This window comes from Danio rerio, chromosome 11 (assembly GCF_052040795.2).
Source record: "Danio rerio strain M-AB ecotype USA chromosome 11, GRCz13ab, whole genome shotgun sequence".
In the NCBI taxonomy this organism is placed as follows: domain Eukaryota; kingdom Metazoa; phylum Chordata; class Actinopteri; order Cypriniformes; family Danionidae; genus Danio; species Danio rerio.
Window position 1 is genome coordinate 43,781,444 of NC_141031.1, and position 26,576 is coordinate 43,808,019.

General features: G+C 33.2%; 1 protein-coding gene across 4 annotated transcripts; it reads right to left on the reverse strand.

The window, feature by feature from the left end:
- Nucleotides 1-436: 436 nt before the first annotated feature.
- Nucleotides 437-25,307, reverse strand: prxl2b (peroxiredoxin like 2B). 4 transcript variants are annotated; one of them, NM_213313.1, is given in 7 exon segments: nt 437-1,129; nt 15,699-15,817; nt 19,508-19,583; nt 19,821-19,884; nt 20,373-20,424; nt 22,509-22,713; nt 25,147-25,267. In NM_213313.1, coding segments are annotated over 7 exon segments (606 nt in total). In that variant the 5' UTR covers nt 25,210-25,267; the 3' UTR covers nt 437-1,102.
- Nucleotides 25,308-26,576: the final 1,269 nt, after the last annotated feature.

Below are 26,576 nucleotides of genomic sequence, written 5' to 3' on the forward strand. Positions count from 1 at the left end.
ATTCTGACCTGGACATGTTTCTACAAGTGATTCCCCCTCATGTTAGCATACGTCACACGACCACAGATGCTGCTATATGAATAGTCTGGGCTGGTCTTATTCTGTACAGAGACTCATTGACTGCTGAAAGGTCTCTGTTCTCATTTCCGGACAGTAACGCTCTTGATATTATATGGGGTCCATGTTTGATTGAGACCATCAACGTTTTAATGACTTTCCAAGTGAATGCTTTGTAATTATATCGTTCTGCCTATAATGATTGTTGGAGCAAAAATATATGGCTTAAAATGTTATTTAGCTACTTCGAACTTACTGAGATATTGTTATGATATATAAGAGAAAATATGTAAGCTTCAAAAATAAACTTATATAAACCAACAATTGTTTGTGTATGTTCATTTTTATTTGTTCACATTCATGCATAAAAACACAAATATGCTTTGGTAGTGAGTTTTAATATATACATGCTCAAAAATGTCATCGTTTACACAATGTTTCATTAACATTTGGTCAGATGTGTCTGAGATTCATTTATAAACATATTTATTATGATTCATTTTCATATATGCTATACCTTTTAGATCAATTGACAGAACGCAACTTTTCTGTTGGTTGATTAATGAGGCTATTATCCATGATTAAACCAGTATTAATGTTTTAAATCAACACAAGATTGCAGTGAATATAAAAATGTTTTTCAAATTTCAAAATATCCTAATTGCATGATCAGTGCATTGTATTTTAGCATGACATGTTATTATTATGGGTAACACTCTATTTTGATGGTCCATTTGAGTATTAGTAGACTGTCTGCTTAGTATATGTTGATACTGCTCCTTCAACAGACATTTAACTGACTATAAGAAACTTTGCAAGTACATGTCAACTTACACTACCCCAAACTAAGTCTACATATAATCTAATGAGAATTAGTTGGCATGTAGATGCAATCTAACTTAAATTCAACAAACGGACCATTAAAATAAAGTGAGACCTTATTATGCATCACATAAAACAATTGATCCAAGTCAAAATAAAGTCAATCCAACCACTGGATAACCTGCAATCAAAGTTAATGTGTCCATGAAGAACAACGAATCCTTTATCTCGTGCAAACATCTTCATTGCACTGTAAAGAACACACAAAAAAGTTATGAAATTAATAATGATGCAAAAACTAAATCATTAAAACTCATTTCCTACTGTAAGGACAAGTTGAAGATGCTGAAAAATTATTCGCTGTCCTATGATTTTCTTTTTCAAATATACAACAAATGGTGTTTAACAGAGCAAGGAATGTTTCACAGCATTTCCTATAACATGTGTTCAGTCTCATTTGTTTTATTTCGGCTAGAATAAAAGCAGTTTTAAATTTTTTTTAAAGTGAAGATAAGGAACTAATTTCAATAGGAGCACTTGATTTGATTGATCACGCCTGGTCTACCATCCATACTCAGCAATAATTCAATCAGATCGATTCAAGCAATAAATAGACCATTTTGATGGATGTAAACAAAAAAAAATTGGTCCCAACGTATTTCCTGTTTTACATGTTTAGCTTTTATAGCTTCCGACAATCCAAAAAGAGCCACATATTGCTAAATAAATGTTAAGATAGTTGCTTTAACATTAAGTTATGATCAAATTCCCTCGTTACAGTTATGAAATGGTTATGAACAAGCAGGAACTGTACATGGGCCAATGATATCACCACAATGAAATGGTCTATAGACCGGATTCATCCTACTGCACTCTTTCTTTTGGAAGAATCCCCCTTTCAACTCATCTCCTCCTTTACCAGGGGGAGCTCTCAAGACCTACCTGATCTCAGACCCTATTATATATGCTAATTGACCAGGCAGGAGCCCTGGGCTCAATTATCTCCGAGCTCAGGGTTCTCTCCCAAGACAACATGCCAAACCTACTATAGCATCAAGCAATATCTAAGTGTTATTCTTAACTCTTGAAACCATTTCAAGGTCAATATTATTAGACCCCTTAAGCAATTATTTTTTTCCAATTGTCTACAGCTCAAACTACGGTTATAAATGACTTGACTAATTAACCTAGTTAAGCCATTAACTTGCCATTTAAGCTAAATACTAGTATCTTGAAATATTATGTATAATATACTGTATAATATAGTATACTGTCATCATGGTAAATATAAAAGAAATCAGAAATTACTCATTAAAATTATTATGTTAAGAAATTAGTTGATTTTATTTTTAATTTCCAATAAACAGAAATTGGGGAAAAAATACAGGGGGGGCTAATAGTTCAGGATGGCTAATAATTCTGACTTCAACTATGTATTTGACAAAACACAAAAGCATACAGGTTTGAAACAAGCACTGTAAAATGTGCTTAGTTGACTTAAAGTGAGTAAATCCATTGCCTTTAAATTATTAAGCAAACTAACTATGTATAATAATAAAAATATGTTAAGTCAACTTAGCTGTTCCAAGACGTAACTGTTAATGTAAATATCAGTAAAATTTGTACTTTTTACAGTATTGTTTAGTAAAGATTACATTATTTTCCAGCAAAAACAACGGTAAACCACAAAGAAACACTCCAACTGTGTATTTTTTTAGGTTCAAACTGTTAAAATCACGTTTTGCCCTTGTGCTTTTTTTCCAGTAAATAACGATGACAGGGTCTGCAGGAATATGTGTGTATTTATATAAATAGTAGAGTTTTAGGCCTGCACTAGTCTACTCTAGAAATTTCATTTCATGATTATTTAGGATTTCAAGGACTGCAGATTTTGACAGGACCTAACTGGAAGGCTTTTTAAATACTCATTTGTTACTGAATGAATAAATGAAAGAATGTCATGTTATTTTTATATAATAAAAATGTAAAATCTTATAAAATTTATATTACATTTAGTTTGTGAAATTTGAAAAAGCAGTGACTTCATTTTAGCCTGCTGGACATAATAAAAGTACATGTTGCATTTTATTAAAAATGTGCTGTCGCCTCACAGCAAGAAGGTCAATGGTTCGATCCTTGGCTCAATTGGCGTTTCTGTAGGCTAAATTGTCCGTAGTGTATGAATGTGTGTGTGTGAATGAGTGTTTGTGGATGTTTCCCAGAGATGGGTTGCAGCTGAAAGGGCATCCGCTGCATAAAAACGTGCTGGATAAGTTGTCGGTTCATTCCGCTGTGGCAACCCCAGATTAATAAAGGGATTAAGCCGACAAGAAAATGAATGAATGATTTTCAGTACTCTGATATGGGCCTCGACATTGCATAATGAATTGAAGTTATTTTTGTAAAAAAAAAAGCATCTTGTTTTTTGTTGCCATTTGAATTGTCCAATCAGAGCGAAGTCTGTCTGGTAAGCACAAATAATTACATTATTACATTTTGACAGGACTTGCCTATTCACTTTAATAAAGGCAATTGCTTCATCAAAGCTATAATCTTAGGAGAACCGGTATACAGAGGTCAGCCTGTGTCTGCTCTTACAGCCATGAGAAAGTCACAATCAGCACACAATCTGACAGAGGAAACGGCATGGATGGCTTAAAATGACAAAACAGACTCCGGTGGACTTTTATGGGTAAACAAGACCTGCGACACGTCCTGTTATTGAACTTCAAAGAAACGTCTTGTCCGAATGTGCCCGTGTTTAGCAGGGCTTTTTTTCTTAGTGGTATTAATAGAAGTCTTTTACAGACACCATTGTGCCTACAGATTGAGTTGATGTATTTTCGAGAAATTGAAAAGTTGTTTCAAAGCAGATCAATGACGCAAAAATTAATTAAAAGTGATTTTTAGCTCTTTATATTTTGCACTGGCACAAGATGTTTGTGATCAGGCCAGTTTATTGTTGATTCAGTTTGGTTCAATATCTGTACATTTCAGCACATTTATTCATATATTAATTTTCATTCGGCTTAGTCCCTTTATTCATTAGGGGATGCCACAGCGGGATGAACCGCTAGCTTATCCAGCAGATGTTTTACACAGCAGATGCCCTTCCAGCTGCAACCCAGTACTGGGAAACATTACAGTACAATCAAGCTGTTTTAATTTACTTCAATATTAGCTGAATGGATCAAAAAAGAAAAAAAAAATTTTTTGGTACATTAAAATGTCATGCTTATATATTTTCTAAGTTAAATATAAAAAATAAACACAGAAATATAAATGTTTTAATTATAACTTCCAGAAACACTCAAAAATCAAATATGATAAGCACTTAATATAACATTAATATACAATAATGTCAACAAGAAGTCGATTTTAAAAAGTAAAATTGAAGATATACAGATCAGAATGAGTATGTTGAGTCACTTATATGTAACCACAAACTCACAAAAACAAGAAAATATTAATATATATTGATCATGTATATTTTAAAGATAGTAATGTATCATTTATCATTCAAAGGTGAGTAACATATTCAATTGCATCATTCAATGTAATCAACAGACAGACAGACATACATAGCTCAGCATATATAAGTACACCCCATTTTAAAAATGATTTTTTTTATCCATTTCTCAGTAAATATGGGTGATATATATTGGTGCATATGAATAAAACAGATTTATTAAACAGGGCTTTTATATATTAAAATACTATTTTAGTCATAGAACATCTTTAAAAATGGAAATATAATAAATTTAAATATTGCAATAAAAAATTACAAACTACAAACATTTCAACAAAATTGTATATAGTTTTTGCTTCTCTTGATTTTTGCTATTTTTGAAAATTGTATTAAATATTTTCCCTACCATATAAATTTTTCCCACTAATTTCTGAACCATTATAGCAAGTTATTTTGTTAGATTACCTCCAGATTTGGCTTCAGTCCTGACTAATCTAATGTATATGCACAAATATAATACTGTATCTTATAGAGAATATAGTAAAGCATCTTATAGAAAATATTCATTTAAATGAGAGATTTGTGGGGGTGTACTCCTATGCTGAGCTCTGTATATACAGTTGCATTCAGAATTATTAAACCCCCTTAATTATTAGCCCCCGTTTATTTTTTCCCTAATTTCTGTTTAACAGATAGTTTTTTTTAACATTTCTAAACATATTAGTTTTAATAACTCAGTCATTTCTAATACATTCATTCATTCATTCATTCATTTTCTTGTCGGCTTAGTCCCTTTATTAAACTGGGGTCGCCACAGCAGAATGAACCGCCACCATCTCTAATAACTGATTTATTTTATCTTTGCCATGACACGATGACAGTAAATAATATTTGACTAGATATTTTTCAAGACACTTCTATACAGCTTAAAGAGACATTTAAAGGCTTTATTAAGTTAATTAGATTAACTAGGCAGGTTAGGGTAATAAGACAAGTTATTGTATAACAATGGTTTGTTTTGTAGACTAAAAATCTAAAAATATACAGCTTAAAGGGGCTAATAATTTTGTCCTTAAAATAGTTAAAAAAAAATTTAAACTGCTTTTATTCATGGCCGAAATAAAACAAATAAGACCTTCTCCAGAAGAAAAAATATTATCAGACATACTGTGAAAATTTCCTTGCTCTGTTAAACATCATTTGGGAAATATTAAAAAAAGAAAAATATATAATTTAATAATTCTGATTGTAAATACATACCATACATACATACACTCAATATTCAATTTAAAACAGAAAGACAGATAGATATTATGCTTTCTATGCATATAAAATCTATTTTAGGTCTATTATTGTAATCACATTTGTTTCACTTCATGCCAAAGTCAAGTCTGTTTACACAAGCCTTCATTTTCATTACATCATATACAGTAAATCGCACAAATCAAACTACCCTAAAACAGTTCAATCAAGAAATAAACAAATTCAAAAGGGCTATGCTATTTGGGGAAAATATGTAATTGCATTTTTTTTGACAGATATTGTGATATTATCGAACTGATTTGCAATTTAACTTTATAGTTTAGCTTCAGCTCTGCAATCTGTATTGTAGGTTGTATTTCCTCGTACTTTGGCAACAATTTTGTGCCAGCTCTGACAAATTAACTGTTTTTTGTTTGATGTCTGTGACTTTGAAACCAAAATATTCCCATATTACTGACTATTTTTCTTTGATAATAATTCATCTATTAATGCTTCTGAAGTGCAGACTCCATGATCCCACTTGTGCGTTTTTCTGTTTGTTTGTTTTTTATTGTGGGCATTCCATATAGTACGGTAGAGCCATTTTGATTGGGCAGAACGAAAGTGTGCTCATTCAATTGGCTAGTAAGGCTGTCACACAGAGACAGCAGTCACGCATTGAGACCAAAAGGTCCTTCAGCCCTGGGCTCCCTCCCGTTTGCAGGGCAAGATGGTGAAAAGGGGGATTCTTCAAATCGAAGATGACTGTAGTGAGAAACCCTGGCTCTTTATAGTGGGTTAGGTGGATCATACAGTTAATGCAGAACCAGCCGTGTTCAGTCATAATCATGTGATCCTCTCGAAATTAGTTTATAAATAAACTTCACTTAAGAGTGATATATTGTCTGTGTTGGTGTTGTTTATCATGATACAAAAACATTTTCTGTTATTTTATAGACTTCTTTCTCTAGATATTATTTTTAGTTTAGTTTTGTTTAGTTTGTTTACAGGGTCAATGCACATTAATAAACATTACTGAAAAATGTGCCAGAATTATCCATCTGTAGACCCATTACAGAATGGTAAAACTTTATTATACCTTATAGTATTTCAAACCACTAAAATGTCAATTTGTTAAACAATCGACTTGAATTTTCAACATTAAAAGTCAACAGAGCAGAGATTAACATCCCATAATGCAATTTACAACCGTAAATAAACAGAAAACATTAAAATATGGAAACTGTTTTTTAGCAGATTTTTTTTTCTGCAATATAGTTCATGAAGTCTGGATACACAAGACATATGTACTTATTGAATTCATACAATTAATTTTTTCCCAGTCAATCTAGTTTCCGTCTGGCCTCTCCCTTGTGCTTCAGTGACGACACTGTTTTTGGGCTTCTGACAGTGTCTGTTGGGCCCTTTCCTTCCTGAGGTGGTGCACGGAGAGCTATGGGGCTGATCTGCTTTACAGATATGCTGATGAATGACAGCCTGTTTATTCTGCTGACGGACTTGAGGTCTTTAGGTAGCTCTTGGGGTGTGGCGCGACACAATGGATCCTTCTGAAAATGCAGTCTTGTGTATCCAGACTTCTACATGAACTATGAATGAGCCCAAAACAATAGAGTAGCACAGACTAAAACGTGCTAAAAATATGGTACACAAGTTTTTGCCATCATTACTCCTGTATTCAGTGCAAGATGATCTTTAATCCATTTTTATTGCATTTTGGGACCTTGATCTCTTCTCTGTCAACTTTTAATGTAGAAAATTTACTACAAAATTTATTATAAAAGTTCTACAGTTGAACTTTTGACATTTTACTTTGAAATAATATAAATGTATAAAAAATAATAAGAGAAATAAGTCTGTAAAGTAACAGAAAATGTACTGGTGGTTTATTAGAAGGTTTTTGTAGCGTAATATACAACACCAACCCATACAATTTATAACTTTTAAGTGCTACAAATGTTCATAAAAATCATTTAACCCAATTTTTTAAGTTTAAAAGTTGCTGTTAGAAAGTTGCACATGCCATAATGCGATTCTAAAGCATAAATAAATGGAGAAAAATAAAAAAAAGTATGAATCAAAATCACTGCTAAGTAACTAATATGTTTTACAGTTCAGTTGAGTTGTTGTTAATTTAAAGAATATTCCTGGGAAAATAGAGGAAATGAGTCGAATATGTTTCTGAGAGAAGGCATGATTTTGTTGCTATATAAATAAATAAAGGCTCAAAATAGATCGATGGTGGAAAGTATGAGAGTGAAATTTTTATTCATTTTCTAAATATTTTATTTATTTATTTTCACAGTGCTTTCTATATTATTTTTTTCTTCTGGACAAAGTCTTATTTCTTTTCGTTTGGATGAATTAAAAGCAGTTTTAAATTTATTTAACAACAGTTTTGCGGTCAAAATTATTAACCTCCTTTAAGAATATATATAAATTTATAATGTATTTGTAAATAAATAAGTATATATATATATATATATATATATATATATATATATATATATGTGTGTATATATATATATATATATATATGTAAATAAATAAGTATATATATATATATATATATATATATATATATATATATATATATATATATATATATATATATATATATATATATATATATATAACAAATAAGCTTTGAAAGTCACTTTACGCTATATACTAGTATCTTGCAAAAAAACTAGTAAAATATTATAAACTGTCATCATGGCAAAGACAAAATTATTTTATTTAGTTATTACAAATTATTAAAATCATTATTTTTAAAAATGCTTAGAAAGATATTTTGTCCATTAAACAGCACTTTCATGGTGCAAATTAATTTGACAAGAGGGCTAATTTTGTCTTCAACTGTATGTATGCAATATATGCTGACTTGTTTATATAAATATGGATTTATACGTTTAGAAAATGTGCATGTATTCCGTTTAATACCTTTATTAAAGGTCATTTGAGATTATTCTGGAGGAATTGAAGGAAGACACGTTATTAATCTGGATAAATATAGTTGCTCTTTTTAATTATTTTTTTTTTTCAAAGTTTGAATATAAAATCATATTATTATCACAATCATTTATTCATTTATCAGGGCTCACCACAGCAGAATGAACCGGCAACTATTCCAGCATAGGTTTTACACCACGGATGCCCTTCCACCCGCAACCCAGTACTGGGAATCACCCACCCACACACACACTCACACTATGGCCAATTTAGTTCATCTAATTCACCTATAACACATGTGGTGTTTGGACTGTGGGGGAAACTGGAGGAAACCTACACCAACACGGGGAGCACAAGCAAACTCCACACAAATGCCAACTGGTCCAGGTGGGACTCAAACCAGTGACCTTCTTGCTGTGAGGCAACAGTGCTAACCATGGTGCCACCGTGCCACCTTCACTTTTACCTTTTTTTTTTCAATATTTAAACATAAGTTAAAATTCTGTTGGTCCCTAAGCATTGATTAAGATTTAAGACTTATTTATTTGACAAATCACGAGAACTGCTAACCATTCCATGAAGGAATGGCACAAAACGTTATTTTGGCATTGTCCAAGTGACCACAAACATGTTTCAGAACATTTGTAAGTGTCTTTGTCAGTTCAAATGTCTTTACAGTTCACATTACCCAACCGCAGTTCATCAAACCAGCCCATTTCTCCTACACCGCTGTCATTCACAAGAAAAATTATGTGGTGTACTTTCTGAAACTATCGAAAGACATGGTTATGTCATCCAATACAAAGACATTTATTACATTCTATGTGTCCAAATGCTTTTTGCGGGGACTGTACTTGGAAATAACAGTAATATGATGGCATAATAAAAATGTAAATGCAACAAAACCCAGAAATGGGAATTCAGTTTAGTGTCATAAAATATGTAATAAATAACAATGGCTAACAAAAGCTCCCAAAATAATAATAAAGCATTAGAAAATAGTACATGTGACTTGAGTACTTTATTCAAAGCTAAGTGATATGAAGGCCGTCTGTTTAAAATTAAACATTACAAAATTAAGTTAGAAAGCTCATAAACCCTTACTGAATCATATTTTATTCATGAATGATTTTAAAGTCTCTAAATGACCAACATGATCGAACCATACTAAGAAAAACCTGCTGACCATTTAAACTTTTATTTATTGTAATTTTTAATTACAATTCTTATTTTTAAACAAGAATATCTCCAACGTTGTGTTCCATTTTTGACAGATAAATAAATAAATAAATGAATAAATAAATAAATAAATAGGGATACTTTAAAATCTGCAGTTTTATGGATTTGCAATTTATAAATGTACAGCTAAATTGAGATAAGGAATTTTTGTTTTTTGTTTCTTCAGAAACTATATGTATGACATTTCTTTCAGATTGAAAATAAAGATGCTACCAAATTCTTTGCATTAATTAACAAAAAAAGACGCCATATTTTCTCACATGATTATATTTATTTTCAAACATCACAAAGCCAATGTTTTAACTCGAATGAAAACCGTAGCAACTGGAGGAAACCCACACCAAGGGGAGAACATGCAAACTCCACATAGAAGAGCCAACTGACCCAGCCAGGACTCGAACCATCTTGCTGTGAGGTAACAGTGCTGACCACTAAGCCACCGTGCTGCCCAATGTAGTTATTCAAAATGATTAGCCCTCCTGTGAAATTTATTCTTTTTTTTAAAGTGATTTTCAGACATTTAATATTATATTTTTCCTTCTGCTGAAACTTTTATTTCTTTTATTTTTGCTGCAATAAAACTATTTTTAGTTTATTCTTTTAATAATTTCTACGGTCAATATCATAAGCCCATTTGTTGTCCAATGACTTGCCTGATTAACTTAACTTGCCTAGTTAAAATAATTACCCTAGTTAAGCCTTTTAATTGCACTTTTTAGCTGAATACTAGTATCTTGCAAAATAATTATTAAAATATTTTGTGCTGTCATCATGGCAATAACAGGAGATTGGTTATTAAAACAACTATGATGCAAAATGCGTTTCTTTATTAAACATCACTTAGAAATTATTTTTAAAAAGAAATATAATTTTACAGGAGGGTTAAAAATTTTTGCCTCTAACTGTATATTACAGTATATATTTTATATGAAATTTGGAACTTTATAAAGCACTCAAACCCACACCTAATAATACATCCAGACATACAGGATTACTTGAATAATCTACTACGCTATGCAGCTATTATTTCCTTTATTCTTTATTTACACCTGGGGATACTCATCCCGAGCTTCCAGAGATTATGCAGCACACCATTGAAGCAATCCAAAACCTTTAAAAAAAATGATGCCAAGGTATCCATGATCCTGGACCAGGCTGTATCCTAAAAAGATGGTCAAAGAGGAGTGGAGAGCATGAGACTCAAAGTGTCCTGTAAGACACCAGTAACAGACGAGTCTCCGCATTAATCTCGTGGGCCAGCCTGAACACCTGCTGGTGACCTACTTACACCTGCAGCTTCTCCACAATGAACATCCAGCTTTCTCCAGCAACTAGACTGCAGCTCTGCACAAGACGTTTGGTCAGAGTAGAAATGGTCGTTCCCAACTGAGCCTGGTTTCTCTCGAGGGTTTTTTTCTTTCACTTTTGTCAATTGGTGAAGTTTGTTCCTCTACACAGTCGCCACTGGCTTGCTTGGTTTGGGACTTGTAGAGCTGCGCAGTGATGGATTTGCTCTTCAGTGTTTGGACTGTCAGCAGTGAAAATGAAACCACACTGAAATGAACTTCAACTCTGAAAACTGCACCGACAATGTGTACATTTACTAGAACTTGTATGTTAAGCAGCTTTGACACAATCCACATTGTAAAAGAGCTAAAGAAATAAAAATGAATTGAATTAAGTAATCACCAACTCAGATTCTGTTATAAATGAATGTTTTCTCTCTATAGACTCAATAAACTGTGTTCACCATCTGAAAATAAATTTGCCTACATCATCTCATCTCAACATGATAAAGAATAAAAGAGGCCAAAAGCAGCATTTCCTCCAGGATACCACCATAAAACCCTCACTTCAGAGACCATACGTGACGTCAGCGTAAAAACCCCCTTTAATCACCAGAAGCAAAAATAGCAGCCCGGGGAAATGCATCTGTTGGTTTTAGTGGGTTTCGTTGTTATAGTCTCACGCCCAGGTGCATCATGAGGCCTCAATGCCGTTAAGAGCATGTAAAAACCAAAAGATCAGTTTCACAACAAGACTCTGTTCTACCCTACAATCACTTTGCTTGTTTGAACAGCCACTTGCATAAGCCAAAAGCGTATGTGCTCCGACATCAGACAGATTCACGCCTTTCTGTATACAGCAGCTATTTGTTAAGTTTGCTGCTTGACATGATTTAGGTCATTCTAAAGCAAAACACAGATCCTTTAGTACGCCTTGTGGACGTCTGCAAGGGTTTCATTAAGCTTTCTGCTTATTTTCAAAGCCTCAGACGAAGATTATTTCAGAGAATTTAACAAAACAAGGTACACTGTAAACTTAACTCCTGTATTTTGTGATTCACAAGTGTTTTCTTTTTATTTCCGGTTATGAATTGCAATATGGGATGTTGATCTCTGCTTTGACGACTTCTAATGTTGAAAATGTAACTCTACAGTTTAACACAGTGTCTTTTTAGTAGTTTGACATAGGGATGCACGATATTGGAAACATTTGACATTGCATTGCATTTTTTTCTGCAATATACACTCATTGGCCACTTTTAGGTACACCAGTCAAACTGCTCGTTAACACAAATTTCAATCTAGAAGTTTGGAAAAACATTGCCTGGTCTGATGAGTCTGCTGCGGCATTCAGATGGTAGGGTCAGACTTTGTTATCAATAACATGAAAGCATGAATCCATCCTGCCTTGTATCAACGGTTCAGGCTGCTGGTGGGGGTGTAATGGTGTGTGGGGGATATTTTCTTGGCACACTTTGGGCCCATTAGTACCAATTGAGCATCGTGTCAATGCCACAACCTACACAAGTATTGTTGCTGACCATGTCCTTCCCATTATGACTACAGTGTACCCATCTTCTGAAGCCTACTTTTAGCAGGATAACGCATCATGTCAAAGCGCGAATCATTGAACACGACAATGAGTTCACTGTACTCAATTGGCCCTCACAGTCACCAGAACTCAACTCAATAGAGGACCTTTGGGATGTGGTGGAACGGGAGATTCACATCACAGATGTGCAGCCGACAAATCTGCAGTCACTGAGTAATGCTATCATATGAATATGGACCAAAATCTCAGAGGAATATTTCCAGTACCTTGTTGAATCTATGCCCTGAATGATTAAGGCAGTTCTGAAGGCAAAAGCGGGTCCAACCCGGTGCTAGTAAGATGTACCTAATAAAGTGGCCAGTTAGTTTCTTGCTATACACACAGAATTTGACCAGATGACTTAAATAGCTCTATTTGCAAAGTTATGGCTTCAGATTGATTGGGATGACTTTTTAAGGGAGTGAAATTTAAATATATTTTTATGTAGTTTATTATATACATTTTTTAAAAAACTACAGTCATAAATAAACAATGGAACAAATATTAAAAGTGAAATAAGCCATGCGTTATGGTTTTCTGGAGAGTAACGGTATAGAGGTACTAAAATTTCATAATCAAATGTTAAATAACACTGCATACTCTTCATCATATAAATAACTACATAAAATTAATCTTTATTAAACTTCTTTATGCACTACTTAAATGCTTTATGCACGCTCTTAAAATGCTGACATGGTCACGGGCCTTAAAAACACATGCAGATAATCAATTTCCACTCTATAATGGTTAAATTCTGCAACGTCTCCACAAATCTCCTGTGTTTTGACCTGTGGATTCTGGGGACACACATTGCAATATCCATGCTCAGACGATATGCTACGATAATAAATAAGTCTGTAAAATAAGAGATAACGTACTGGCCATTTATTACAAGGTTTTTGTAGCATTATATTCAACACCAACCCAGAAAATATCACTTTAACCTATTAAAAATGTGAATGTTTTCCGACTTTTAAAGGTTAAAAAAAAGATCAAGGTCCCATAATGCAATTCATAAGCAAAAATTGGAGAAATAAAAAAAAAACTTCACCAAATATGTAAAACTGCTAGTTTACAGATATATTTTGCAGTGCATGCTTGTGTTTTGTGTCCTAGTTTTAACTTGGAATAATATGTACTTGTTTACTTTGATGGATCAATCCAAATCCTAAAAACTCTTTACAACAGTAAAAGCCACAGAAGGAAAGAAAATTCAGCATTTCGATAAACCACAAAAACACATTAATGTAATAGTGTGGTCACTTTCTTGAGGCGTTTGTAGTAAAACATATAAAATACAGGGAAATGTTAGGCAGTTTGTGGAGAGAAATCATTTACTTGTTGACCAGAAATGTAATATCAAGCATCAAAATGAGAACAATACTGAAACATTAGAGTATTTTTTAAAAACCAAAGCATCCTCGTGAGACAATCAGCTGTTATTAGAGGTGGGCAGTATGGTTAAAATCTGCAACATTAGGAGTCATTTTAAAATAGTAAAATACTTTTATTAATTTACGGTTAGCACTGTCACCTTAAAGCAAGAAGGTTGCTTGTTCAATTCCCAGCTGCTCTAGTTGGTGTTTCTGTGTGGAGTTTGCATGTTCACCCCATGATGACGTGGGTTTCCTACACAGTCCAAAGGCATGCACTATAGGTGAACTGAGTAAACTAAATTGGCCGGTGTACGAGTATACGTCAGAGTGTGTTTCTCAGTACTAGGTTGCTGCTAGAAGGGCATCCGCTGTGTAAAACATATGCCTGAATAGTTGGCGGTTCATTCCGCTGTGGCGACCTCTGATAAATCAGAGACTAAGCCGAAGGAAAATTAATGAATGAAAAATTAAAACGAAATATAGTACTGATTATTGTCATATAGTACCAGTCTTTAACTTTCTAGTCAGTTATTGTGCTTCGTTTTATTTGGCATTTAATAGATCACATGAACATAAAGTCCAACATTAGCACAAAAACATTGTGTCCAAATATAAGAAACTTAAAATAGGGAGAGTAAATTCTGACTGCATTAACAGCATTCAGTGTATTCAAGTTTAACACTATATTAATGCATTAAGTAGTAAACGTAAAATCTGCCTTCAATTACTCAACCTTTACTTGTCACACACAACTGTTGAACACAAAAGAAGATATTTTGAAAAATGTTGAAAATCTGTAACTACTGACTTCCATAGTATTAGTTTTTCCTAGTATGGGTCTCAAAGGTTTTTACAAAACTCTTCAGAATATCTTCAGCAGAATAAAGAAACTCATAAATGCTTGGAATTACTTGACACTGTGTACTAACAACATGCAACAAGAATCCAACAACAAGTAATTTGTCTGTCTGCACCAAACACAACATGACAAACATTTACTGTAAATACCAGCCACTGCACTCCCAACTAAATCACAAGGCTTTTAATCTAGTTAATATATATTTAACCTATTTAACATTATTAATAGGCTTCTAAATGACTGATGTTGGTTGGCACTGATTTCACTTTCAAACCTATTATATTTTCAATCTATATATATTTTCAAGCTTTCAGTAGTATAACAGTAAATGTCATGTAAAATGACATTTAAACTAACATTGAGAAGCATTTAACACTGAATAAAGCACATAATCTATACCTGAGGTGATCATTGTCATAGCAGTATATGCTGGTGTTCTGTTGCGACGATGCAGAAATAGAAATATTTCTAAAATTGAAATATTGCATGATGGAAAAAGATAGAAAAGATACATTTTAATGTGTGAAGCTGCATCGGTTGTAGTCAGGACAGTGTTAGGGTTAATAGCCTGCAGTTTTTCATTTGTTGGTAAACTATCCATTTCTCTGTTAATGCAATTATATCCAGTTACACTGGTCATTATTTTGTATTGCAGTGCTGCTTTATTACCACAAATGACACATAAACATTTAAAAAGGTAGAACTCCTGACTAGTTAACCTACTAAAAACTTCATGCAACATCTGACCTTACTCCTGTCTGATCTTACAAATGCTTCCCTCTGTTACCTGTGGTTTTTCCCCAGCCTGGACGTTCGCAGAGATCCCGAGAGCTTTAGTGATTTCCTCCAGAGGTGGATTGTCTGCAGGCGATTTCTGGATAAAATGCAGCAGAACTTTCTCTCCACCTGAACAGAATGAAACACATTTTTGCATTATGATACTGTCTATATGGCGGTTGTTGCTAGATCGGATATGGTTGTGGCCGGAAGTTAACGAGAATTATTTATATTATTTATTAAATGTCCCTTTGTTGTTGTATGATTTTATTTCAACCCTACCCCCACCCCAACCATCACATTAATGTAAAAACAGTAGTTGTACCGAGCATCATTTATGCTATCTATTCATTCATTCATTTTCTTGTTGGCTTAGTCCCTTTATTAATCCGGGGTCGCCAACTTATCCAGCAAGTTTTTACACAGCAGATGCCCTTCCAGCCGCAACCTATCTCTGGGAAATGTATAACTATTAATTATTGTTATACAGTGTCATAAAAAAAAATGCTACTATAATTGATGTCATATCGCACTTCCAGCCGGCCGCGTATCCGATCTAGACTTTTACCTATATGGCAGGAGTCGGGAACCTTTTTTGAGCAAAGTGCCATTTCAGATTTTTGGCAAATGTATTTTTATAAAGAGCCTTTGTGGATATATATAAAGCATCACAAGTTGAGTGAGTCCATGTATTAAGAAAGGACAATTTACAGAAAGTCACCATTAACACTCATGAATGTTGTTTGAGTTTACGTGCGCAGGTTACAATAGAAATGTAAGTTGCATGCCTTTTATTGGTGTTGCGATTCAAGTTAATCCACAGCACCGCACACGCGTATTGGTTGAAATGTCCTTTTATTCTTATTAATTTTGCTGTATAAAATATACAATAAAAAGGTAATATTAATTGTATTTTCAATAGGACACTGATTTTTAGTGACATGCTTATTTTTGTATTGAAGGGAGACAGCTGGAGAGCCACATATTTTTGGTCCAAGAGCCACATGTGGCTCCCGAGCCATAGGTTCCCTACCCCTGCTATATGGCATTTAAACACAAAGGGATAGTTCACCAAAAAAATCATTTACATCACCCTTCATTTGTTCCAAACCTGTTTGACTTTTTGTTAAAAAAAAGATATTTTGAAGAATGTTGGAAACCTGTAACCATTGACTTCCGTTGTATTTGTTTTTCCAACTATGAAAGTCAATGGTTACAGGTTTTCAGCTTTCTTCAAAATATATATTTTGTGTTCAACAGACAAATAATTTTATTAAGGTTTGAAACCAGTTAAGGAGAGGCAAACAGGATATTTTCATTTTTGTGTGAACTATCCCTTTCATGTTTTTATTTTAGGGCAGAAAAAAAAACTCATATTTGTATTTAAGTAGTACTTTAGGAATTTACTTTAGATTTAATTTAGATTTTTATTAGAAAACCGTAATTGTGCCCGCACATAAATGTTCTTATTTTTGTGTCTAAGTAATGAGAATTGAATGAGATTCATCATAAAATAAATGAGAATTGTAAACAAACTTGGCTGCATTCAAGTAATGAGAATTAAGCAGAACATTTCTTGAAAATAATGTCAAACTCCATAAAAAAATTAATGATTCTAAAATAAGTTTTATTATCATGACTTTGCAGTTACGTGCATGAAATTACCAATAAAACTCTATGGTGAAGTACTTATATTGCTAAATTAGTGTTGTTCAGAAACAGTACATACTCAGCAAATCCACAAACATCGATGTGTTGTTGTTCTAAAATGTTACTCTGTGCTACTGGCAGAATTCATCCGATTAATTCTTAATTCTTACAGTTGAGCAGAGAACAGATTTGCATGTATTAGATTTGTTAACGTGAAGTCATGCTGCCCTCTAGTGACAACAATATAGATTGCATAGATCCAATGACATCCTCAACATTAAAAAAACAATCATACAAATCTAATGTGACTACATAATGTAGTATACACAGACATCATCTTTTAGGAAAGGATACGATATACAGAGCTCAGCATATAGGAGTTCACCCCTCACTGAATTCTCTTTTAAATATATATATTTTTAAGTTATTTTAAAGAAAATTGTTTTTTTCAATTGGATGCTTTACAATAATATATTTTTGCATGTACTTTAGATTAGGCAGTACTAAAGGCAAAACTGGAACTAATCTGACAAGAAAAACTAAAATATTTTTGGGGGAAAATATTTAATAGCATTAATAAACAGGAAAAAAAAATCAAGAGTAACATAAAAAAGTCAAATTTACTTGAAATTTTGAAGTTTGTCATTTGTTTTAATAACTCATTTGGATTTAAATGTATTATCTTTATATGTCTAAAGATGTTTGGAGACTAAACGCTTATATTAATGGATATAACGGATTAATAAAACTGTTTCGTTTAAACGCACCAAATAGTAGTGTATAACTGCAGGTTAACTATGTTTATTATCAGCCCACACTATACACAAAAACACTTTAACATATCTGATTTGGATTAATGTAATAAATGTTCACCTGTTGTAAACCTGCTATAGAATGATAACTATTATAAAAGCGATATACAAACAATCTTGAATTAAATTGAATGACCACAAGCTTGAACCAAGGCTGCACAATTTATTATTTCAGAATTAATATCGCAATTTGTGCATCAGCAATAGTCATATCACAGGATCTGCAATGCCAAGACAGGATTATATTTGACCATGGGCTACAGATCAAGACATACAAGAATTGTGGAGTCACTAACTTATGCCTTTCTTTTCTTTTTTATTATTTTATAACCTGTTTTTAACACATTTTAATCTGTTTTTAATCACTTTTATTATTTGTTTTTATTTTCTTATACGCGTTTATGTAAATAACTTTGAATTGCCACTGTGTATGAAATGTGCTATATAAATACTTCCCTTGCCTTACAAAATTTAAACAAAGTTACTGAAAACTTTTAAACAGTTTAAAGCATTTAGACACAAGCAATTATAACGTTTATAAGATAAAGATTAATTGTATTTATGTAAATATACACGATAAATATATAAATCGACTCCCAGAAATGTGCATCTTTGCTCTACTGTGTTCAATGCTTATGATCAGTTTATTATATTTTATGCAGATGCACTCTCCTACAAAATCACAACAATCTAAAACTATTAATTATATCTAAATAAAGCTATTTATTTCATCTGGTGAAATTTCGCAATATACATCACTGGGTTTTTTTTTCTCTAAATGTTGCATCTCTAGCTTAAAGGAGACATATTATACATCTTTTAACAAGATGTAAAATAAGTCTCTGATATCCCTAGAGTGTGTATGAGAAGTTTCAGCTAAAAATACCACACAAATAATGTTTAACTCTTTGAAACTGCCCCTTTTGGGCTTTGATACTAATAGTGTCATTTTGGTGACTGTCGCTTTAAATTCAAAAGAGATTGGGCTCTTTTCAAAAGAGGGCGGAGCTACAAATGCCTATTTGTCAGCATAGTTGCAGATTCAAATACATCTTATGCTAATAAGAAAAGAGACTGTCACTAATGGCCAGGGCATTCCACCTCTGATTACACTTAGAAAAGGCAAAATGTCAATCAAAGGTTTTTTTTTTTCATCAAGTCTGATTATATAAAATAAATATTAATACATATTCCACATTAAAAGCTGGTTATATTCACAGTTCCACACAACTGTGTCTAAACCCCTTCAAAAAATAATTTTTGCATGAGAGGTCCTCTTTAAACCATGACATTTTCCATGAAAGAAAAATGAAAACGCAACTAAATGACATCTTGGTCAAAAACGTTGAATCTTTACCTTTTGCGACAATGAGCATGCCTCCACTCTGCAGAAGATCTCCACTAAAGTTCCCTTGAATTCCTTCTGCACTTGCCTTCAAAAAAATATATATAAAACCAGGACTTTTGTTTTATAAATATTTATCTAAAAGTATAGGAACACATGCACATTTTTATGTAAGTGATTTGGATCATCATAACACTGAATAGGTTGATTGTAAATCTATATTCACACATAGGACATCAAATTAAAATCATTTAACCACTACTTTTTATATGAATATAATAATAATTTACAAACAACAACAATAAAATTGTCTTGTTATAAATACCTTTGAGGCTATTTCTCGTACTTTCTTCCCCATAGCAGCTGGAACCACATTAATGGCATTGTATCTGAGTTTAGAAATCAGAAATATTATTTTTTACATGCTAGCATTATGGTCCTTGATTGCACTTTACCTTTTTTGTTGTTGTTGAAGGTTAAAAGTCCATGTGAACTGGAAATTTATAAGACTTTTATCTTGGTATGCTTATGTACTTCAAACTAAAACAAAATATTGAGTAGGGGGTGGGGCTTTCTTTTTGTGCTTCATTCCCTCATAGCAAACTAACGATAAGGGGGAGTGGTTATGAATACTGCGGCTGAAGCAGTCAAGTTGAGATCAGAGAAGAAGCCAATCCAAACACAAAATGAGATGCTCAGATTTGACTGAAGATTACCAAAACAACCTTTTTTTCAGTGGATTAACTTGCACGGATTAATTGTTCACCTAATAAATAAAACTATGTGCTATGTGCAAAATAAACATGCTGAATTTTGATTTCACATGGACTTTAAAAAAATCATAGGCAAAAAATTCTCTTGAATAGGTTTACATTACCTTTTAAAGCCTAAATCTTTGTAACACTGTTTCATCTCATCAATGTAGATGTCTAAAACAAAGGTTAAAGATTCACAGAATCAGGAAGATGACACCTTTTTTATCAGTGGCAAACCCAAGGTAAACACATGGTAGGCATGGTAACGGGTCATAAATTTAGAGTAAAAGGTGGGAATCTAGTCAGACCAACACAATGAGCTTAACCTGAGGTTATCAGCTATTTCAAAAGAAAGAATACAAAGAATTGCAGTCATTCTCTTACTCAGGCCCTAGTGATCATTAGTGAAAAGATTCATTCATTCATTCATTTTCCTTTGGCTTAGTCCCTTTATTAATCAGGGGTCGCCACAGCGTAATAAACCACCAACTCTTCCAGCACGTTTTACACAGCGGATACCCTTCCAGCTGCAACCTAGTACTAGAAATAAAACATATTTAAGTCTTCAGTGTTTTGAGGGATATTTAGTGTATTCTAACCTACAGCATCCTATGTTTAACCATCTCAGAGATTAGTGTAGGTCAAACTATACAAACTGTGTCTAATTTACCTTTACTTTCAGGCCATACGTAGAAACAAGCACCTATTTTACATCTTGTGAACACTTACAATGTCTATCGGTGTTTTAGATCTGCAGTTTCAAACTTGTGAATGAATTATCTCTCGCATAGACTGATTAGTGCGATTATGCATTCACAATGGTATGATTCATAATAGGGGTGGTCAAAATTATTTATAATATCTACTATTATATTTATTCATTCATTCATGAGTCCCATATTCTTGAGGTAATGCCACAGCAGAATGAACCGCCACCTTATCCAGCATACGCTTTTCACAGTGGATGCCCTTCCAGCTGCAACCCAGTACTGGGTAACACTCATATACACTCATTTACTTACATACACTAAAAAAAAGGTCATTCGATTCACCTATAGTGGATGTGTTTGGACTGTGGGGGAAACCGGAGCACCTGGAGGAAACCCACGCCAACAATGGGAAAACAGACAAACTCCGCACAGAAATGCCTACTGACTCATCCGGGACTCGAACTAGCAACCTTCTTGCTGTGGAATGACAGTGCTAACCACTGAGCCACCGTGTTGCCAAAAAGAGCTTTTTTTTATTTCTAATTAGTGATCTCCTTCTTTGGAGAAAAAAATCTTGAATGCAACGTGATTTCAGTATTCATCATTTTAGAAAATCTGCACATCACTCTTAATTGATCAACCGTTTTGAAATAGCATCAATATTAAATGTTTTTTTCTATATTACAAATTATATTCTAATTCTTAAATAATGTAAATCTAAAGTTGAAGTAAACAAAGTAAACAATTGTTAACGATTTAAACGATTTATAAAAAATTCTGAGTTTAACACAGTTCACAAAAGTTTTCACAGTTCCAAAACTTTAAACATAGATGATGTAATTTTTTTATCGAATATGTATCGTTCTGTGGTCAAAATGGACTTAAATGATTTTCTTGTGGTCTGAGACTATAGAACTTGAGCGAAATTAGAGTTTTAAAAAAAATGTAAGGTTTAAAAAATAATAATAATTTAATTAAAATTATGTACACTAGGCGACACGGTGACTCAGTGGTTAGCACTGTCGCTTCACAGCAAGAATGTCACTGGTTCGAGTCTCAGCTGTGCGCATTTCTGTGAGGAGTTTGCATGTTTTCCGCGTGTTGGCATGGGTTTCCTCCGGGTGCTCTGGTTTCCCCCACAGTCCAAACACATGCGCTACAGGTGAATTGAATAAACTAAATTGGCTGTAGAATGATTGAGTGAAAGAGTGTGTATGGATATTTCCCAGTACTGGGTTGCGACTGGAAGAGCATCCGCAGTTTAAAGTATATGCTGGATAAATTGGCAATTCATTCTGCTGTGGCGACCCCTCATGAATAAAGGAACTTAGTCGAAGGAAAATGAACGAATGATAAACACTAACTTACTTGTGCACAACCTTTCAAAACTTTGCATTTAAGTACCATACAGGGAGTTGAACATTAGTACTTTTAAAAACTTGGACTTGGTTTTTTAGGCCCCCAAAATGCTGTTACTCCATAAATAAACAAGCAAACCCCATAGGCATAATACTAAAATATAAATCAAGCTTAAAGACAAATCCTCACCACCCTTGAAGAATCCCCCATCCTTGAACTCCTTCACTCCGGTCTCCTCAGGTCCGATGCCAACCAGAGCGATGCCATGTGCTTTCAGGTCTTTTTCCAGTTTACTGACCTCTGCTGCCATCCATCGGCACACCTGACAGCCAAACCTCCGCAGGAAGAAGAGAACCACCGCCTGCTCCCGCCACAGAGAACCAATCTCCACCATCTAAGAAACCAGACAAACAAATGAACAGATATGATATGACAGTCAAAGAAAATTTATAGACAGCATTAAAGTGAAGTTGCAATTGTTTTTCCTATTGTAAATGCTTTGCAACTTAGAGCCAATGTAGGACAGACTTGATTCTGACCATTTGAAATTACTTTTATTAATAACTATTGATAGATTTCATGTAAGTAACAGATTACTTTCCTGCCTTTATAACAGTAAATAACCAGAAAGGAGATTTTGTTAAAGAGGGACTGAAAAATTTTTATTAAATAATTATAAGGGCGTCAGATTATTTTTTTAAATGTGCATGGATAACAGATTATTTTCTTTAATCTGCATGGATAAATCCTTTATAATATATACTGTAATATTGCATAAAGAACTGTCCATCTTGTCTTCATGTAGGGTCTCCATGCTCATTAGTATCAGGTGGTATAGAATAGCAGAGGGGTGACACATTGGCTCAATGGTATGCGCTGTCCCGTCACAGCCATAAGGTAGCTGGTTTGAGTCCCAGCTGGGTCAGATGGCATTTCTGTGTGGAGTTTGCATGTTCTTTGCCTGTTGGTGTGGGTTTCCGCCGGGTGCTCCAGTTTCCCCCACAGTCCAAACACATGCGCTATAGGTGAATTGGTTGACTAAATTGGCCTTAGTGTACGAGTGTGAATGAGAGTATATGAATGTTTCTAGTACTGGGTTGCAGCTGGATAAGTTGACGGTTCAATCCACTGTAGCGACCACTGATTAATAAAGAGACTAAACTGAAGGAAAATGAATAGGTAAATGAATAGAATAGCAGCATGCTTGTGGATCAATCAAACTTTATTTCGATTTTTTTTTTTTTACCAAACAAGATAGTTCACACAAAAATGAAATGTTTTTCACCATTTACTCACTCTAAACAGGTTCCAAACCTAGTCACTTTATTCTGGTGAACACATTCATTCATTCATTCATTCATTCATTTTCTTTTCGGCTTAGTCCCTTTGTTAATCTGGGGTCGCCACAGCAGAATAAACCACATCTGGTAAACACAAAAACTAGTCCAAACACATGCGCTATAGGAGAATTGGGTAAGCTAAATTGTCTGTAGTGTATGAGTGTGTATGGATGTTTCCCAGTGATGGGTTGCAGCTAGAGGGCATCTGCTGCGTAAAATATATGTTGGAAAAGTTGGCGGTTCATTCCGCTGTGGTGACCCCAGATTAATAAAGGGACTAAGCCAAAAGAAAAATGAATGGAGAACCTTAATCATTGCATTTTTTACTTAATTTGACAATGCAGTACAGGTATAGGTACCTACAAATACACCAAAGCAGCAAATCTTTGCATAATTGCATAAGTTTGAAGTTAGCTTTTATTATTTTGATCATTCTAATGATTTACATTGTAAAGACTCTTAATTTGTTTTCATTGCATTTGACACCTAAAGCAGTGAATGAGCTATTTCATATCTGAAGTGTCAAGTGTGTTTTTATCACATCAGCACAGACCAAACTGATCCCAGGACAGGGGCGATAATCACATAATAAACATCATTTACAGTTTATCAGGTGCGGTGTGAAAGATCTCAAGCAAGAGATTGAGGTAAAGTTGAGTAGCAACTTGTGACATGCTTCCTATATTGTTTACCATGGTGCTATTACCATTTCGGTCTAAAATCACATGCAAGTATGACTTCAAAACAACATTAGCACCATTTAATTGACTGTGAACAATGTTGGACTGATGTTACCTTTTAGAATTAGCAGAAAATACTTTTCTCCAAAATTCCAAGACTTTTCCAGGTTTTACGTGACCGTATAAACCCTCAGTATATAAATGTTATATACATTTTCTAAAGCTATATTATTAAAGAGAAAGTCAAAAATTGTTTAAATAAATCCAACTTTACCTCAATAAGCAAGAGGAAAAACGTCTGTTTACAAGGATAGAGGTAAAGTTGGTTTTATATTCTGATATTTATACATTCTCCTTAATAATATAATTTCAGAAATGTATTATTTGCAAATTTTAAATAGAAATCACAGCAAATGACTATCAAAGTACAACATGCTTCACAAAGAATTGGATAGTGTTAACGTTGTTTAGAAGTCATATTAGCATGCCAATTCCGATTAAATATTCAAAGTAACAAGGAAAACAACATAGAGACTGCTAAATGAACGAATGTGCGAATATAAAACCAACTTTACCTCTATTTTACAAAGCCATAACAGGACCATGGCACATGGCACATCAGAATAAAAGGCGTTTTCATGAAAATACTTTAAAAAAAACTGTCATTTAAATTATTTGAATATAAAATAATATTTCATATTTAAGTTTACATATGAACAAATACGTTACACTAACACTAACGTTAATACAGAGACATAACGTTAGTACACAAACACAGAAACACTTCAGGTGAATTATTAACGTTACCTCTCCCGTCGTAGTGTTTTTCAGTTGGTTGGCTCCTAAGCTGGTCAAGTTTACGGACGACATTTTAGTGTTTATATATATATATTTTAGCTTTTAGGTGTGAAATTCGCCCTCGTTTCCTTCAACGGTACTTCACACTTTAAACAACCACAAGCAAAACCGCCGCTGTTATATACACACGCCTACTTGTGTAAGACATGACGTGATTGACACACGTGTGAACCAATCACAGGGTGAAGAATTCAAACCATGTGCTTTGTGGGCGGGGCTTATTACATAAATATGACAATAGCACTCTTGTTTCGTTATCTATGCAACCTTATCAGTTATTTAATCACCCTGCTAAAATAGTTTTTACAATGTAAAGTCATTAGTTTTATAAGTAAGAGGATGGTATAAATACATTAGAATTTTATTTTATTCAGGTTTAAATTTCTAAACGATTATTTAGGGTGTGGTTAGTCTACATCAAAGGTCAGTCATTTCAGTCCATCTTCCTCCATTTGAAGGTTGTACTAATGATTTACATTTGATAATCAATACCGACCAAGTGAAAAAAAACTAAAGTATTTTTTTTTTAAAGATGCGAATATAGTTAATTATTGCCTTTAAAATGGTGTTGGTTTACCAGATCTTTTTGACTTAAGGCAAGACATTACATTAAATAAATAAAGACCCTGACTAAATAAATAGTTCCCCAGTTCATTGGTTACATGTACATTTTTTTTCTATTAAGATGTATTTAAATATACAAATGATACATCATTTAAATTAAATGCACACACACACACACACACACACACACACACACACACACACACACATTTAAAAGGTATGATAGCATACATATAGACTCCACCATTTAGAAAAGTACACTATATAGTGTATAACTGCAGGTTAACTATCTCTCTCTTTCTATATATATATTCTGTCACTGACTCTCTCTAAGTTTAACTGTAATGTAATAATGTGCATCTTTTGAAAAGCTGCTTAAGACTGATAATTGTTGTGAAAAGCAGTGAGAAAACAGCCTTTAACATGTATTATAGGTTATAGCCAAATAGTTTAATGTCTAAAAAATTATTATACAGATGCAAATTGATAACGTGTGATAAAAATTAGGCAATTAAAAGCATCCTTTTTCATTAGACTGAAAAAAACACTTGATAGAAAACCTAAAATCTAAAAGCTCAAATTAAATAAATATAATTTATTTTCAAATAAAATGCAAAAAAACAAAACCAATAAATATTTTAGTAAACAAAGTAAGCAAAATAAAAAAAATAGATATTATATATAGGTAATGAAGTACATAATTTGAATAGTTACTATAATGCTTTTAATATATATTTTTATTTTTTCATTAAATAATTTTACAATAAAACAGATCCCAAATTTGTTTGTCTGTCTATAAATGCAAATTAAATGCA

What these genes read in the sequence shown, in the direction of transcription:
- prxl2b (XM_087272112.1), bottom strand. Translation starts at nt 25,209, where the DNA reads ATGTCGTCCGTAAACTTGACCAGCTTAGGAGCCAACCAACTGAAAAAC. An exon ending in TGGGGGATTCTTCAAGGGTG is followed by an intron (nt 20,425 to 22,508) that starts GTGAGGATTTGT and finishes CCTTTGTTTTAG; the next exon opens with ACATCTACATTGATGAGATG. An exon ending in TACGAGAAATAGCCTCAAAG is followed by an intron (nt 19,584 to 19,820) that starts GTATTTATAACA and finishes ATTTTTTTGAAG; the next exon opens with GCAAGTGCAGAAGGAATTCA.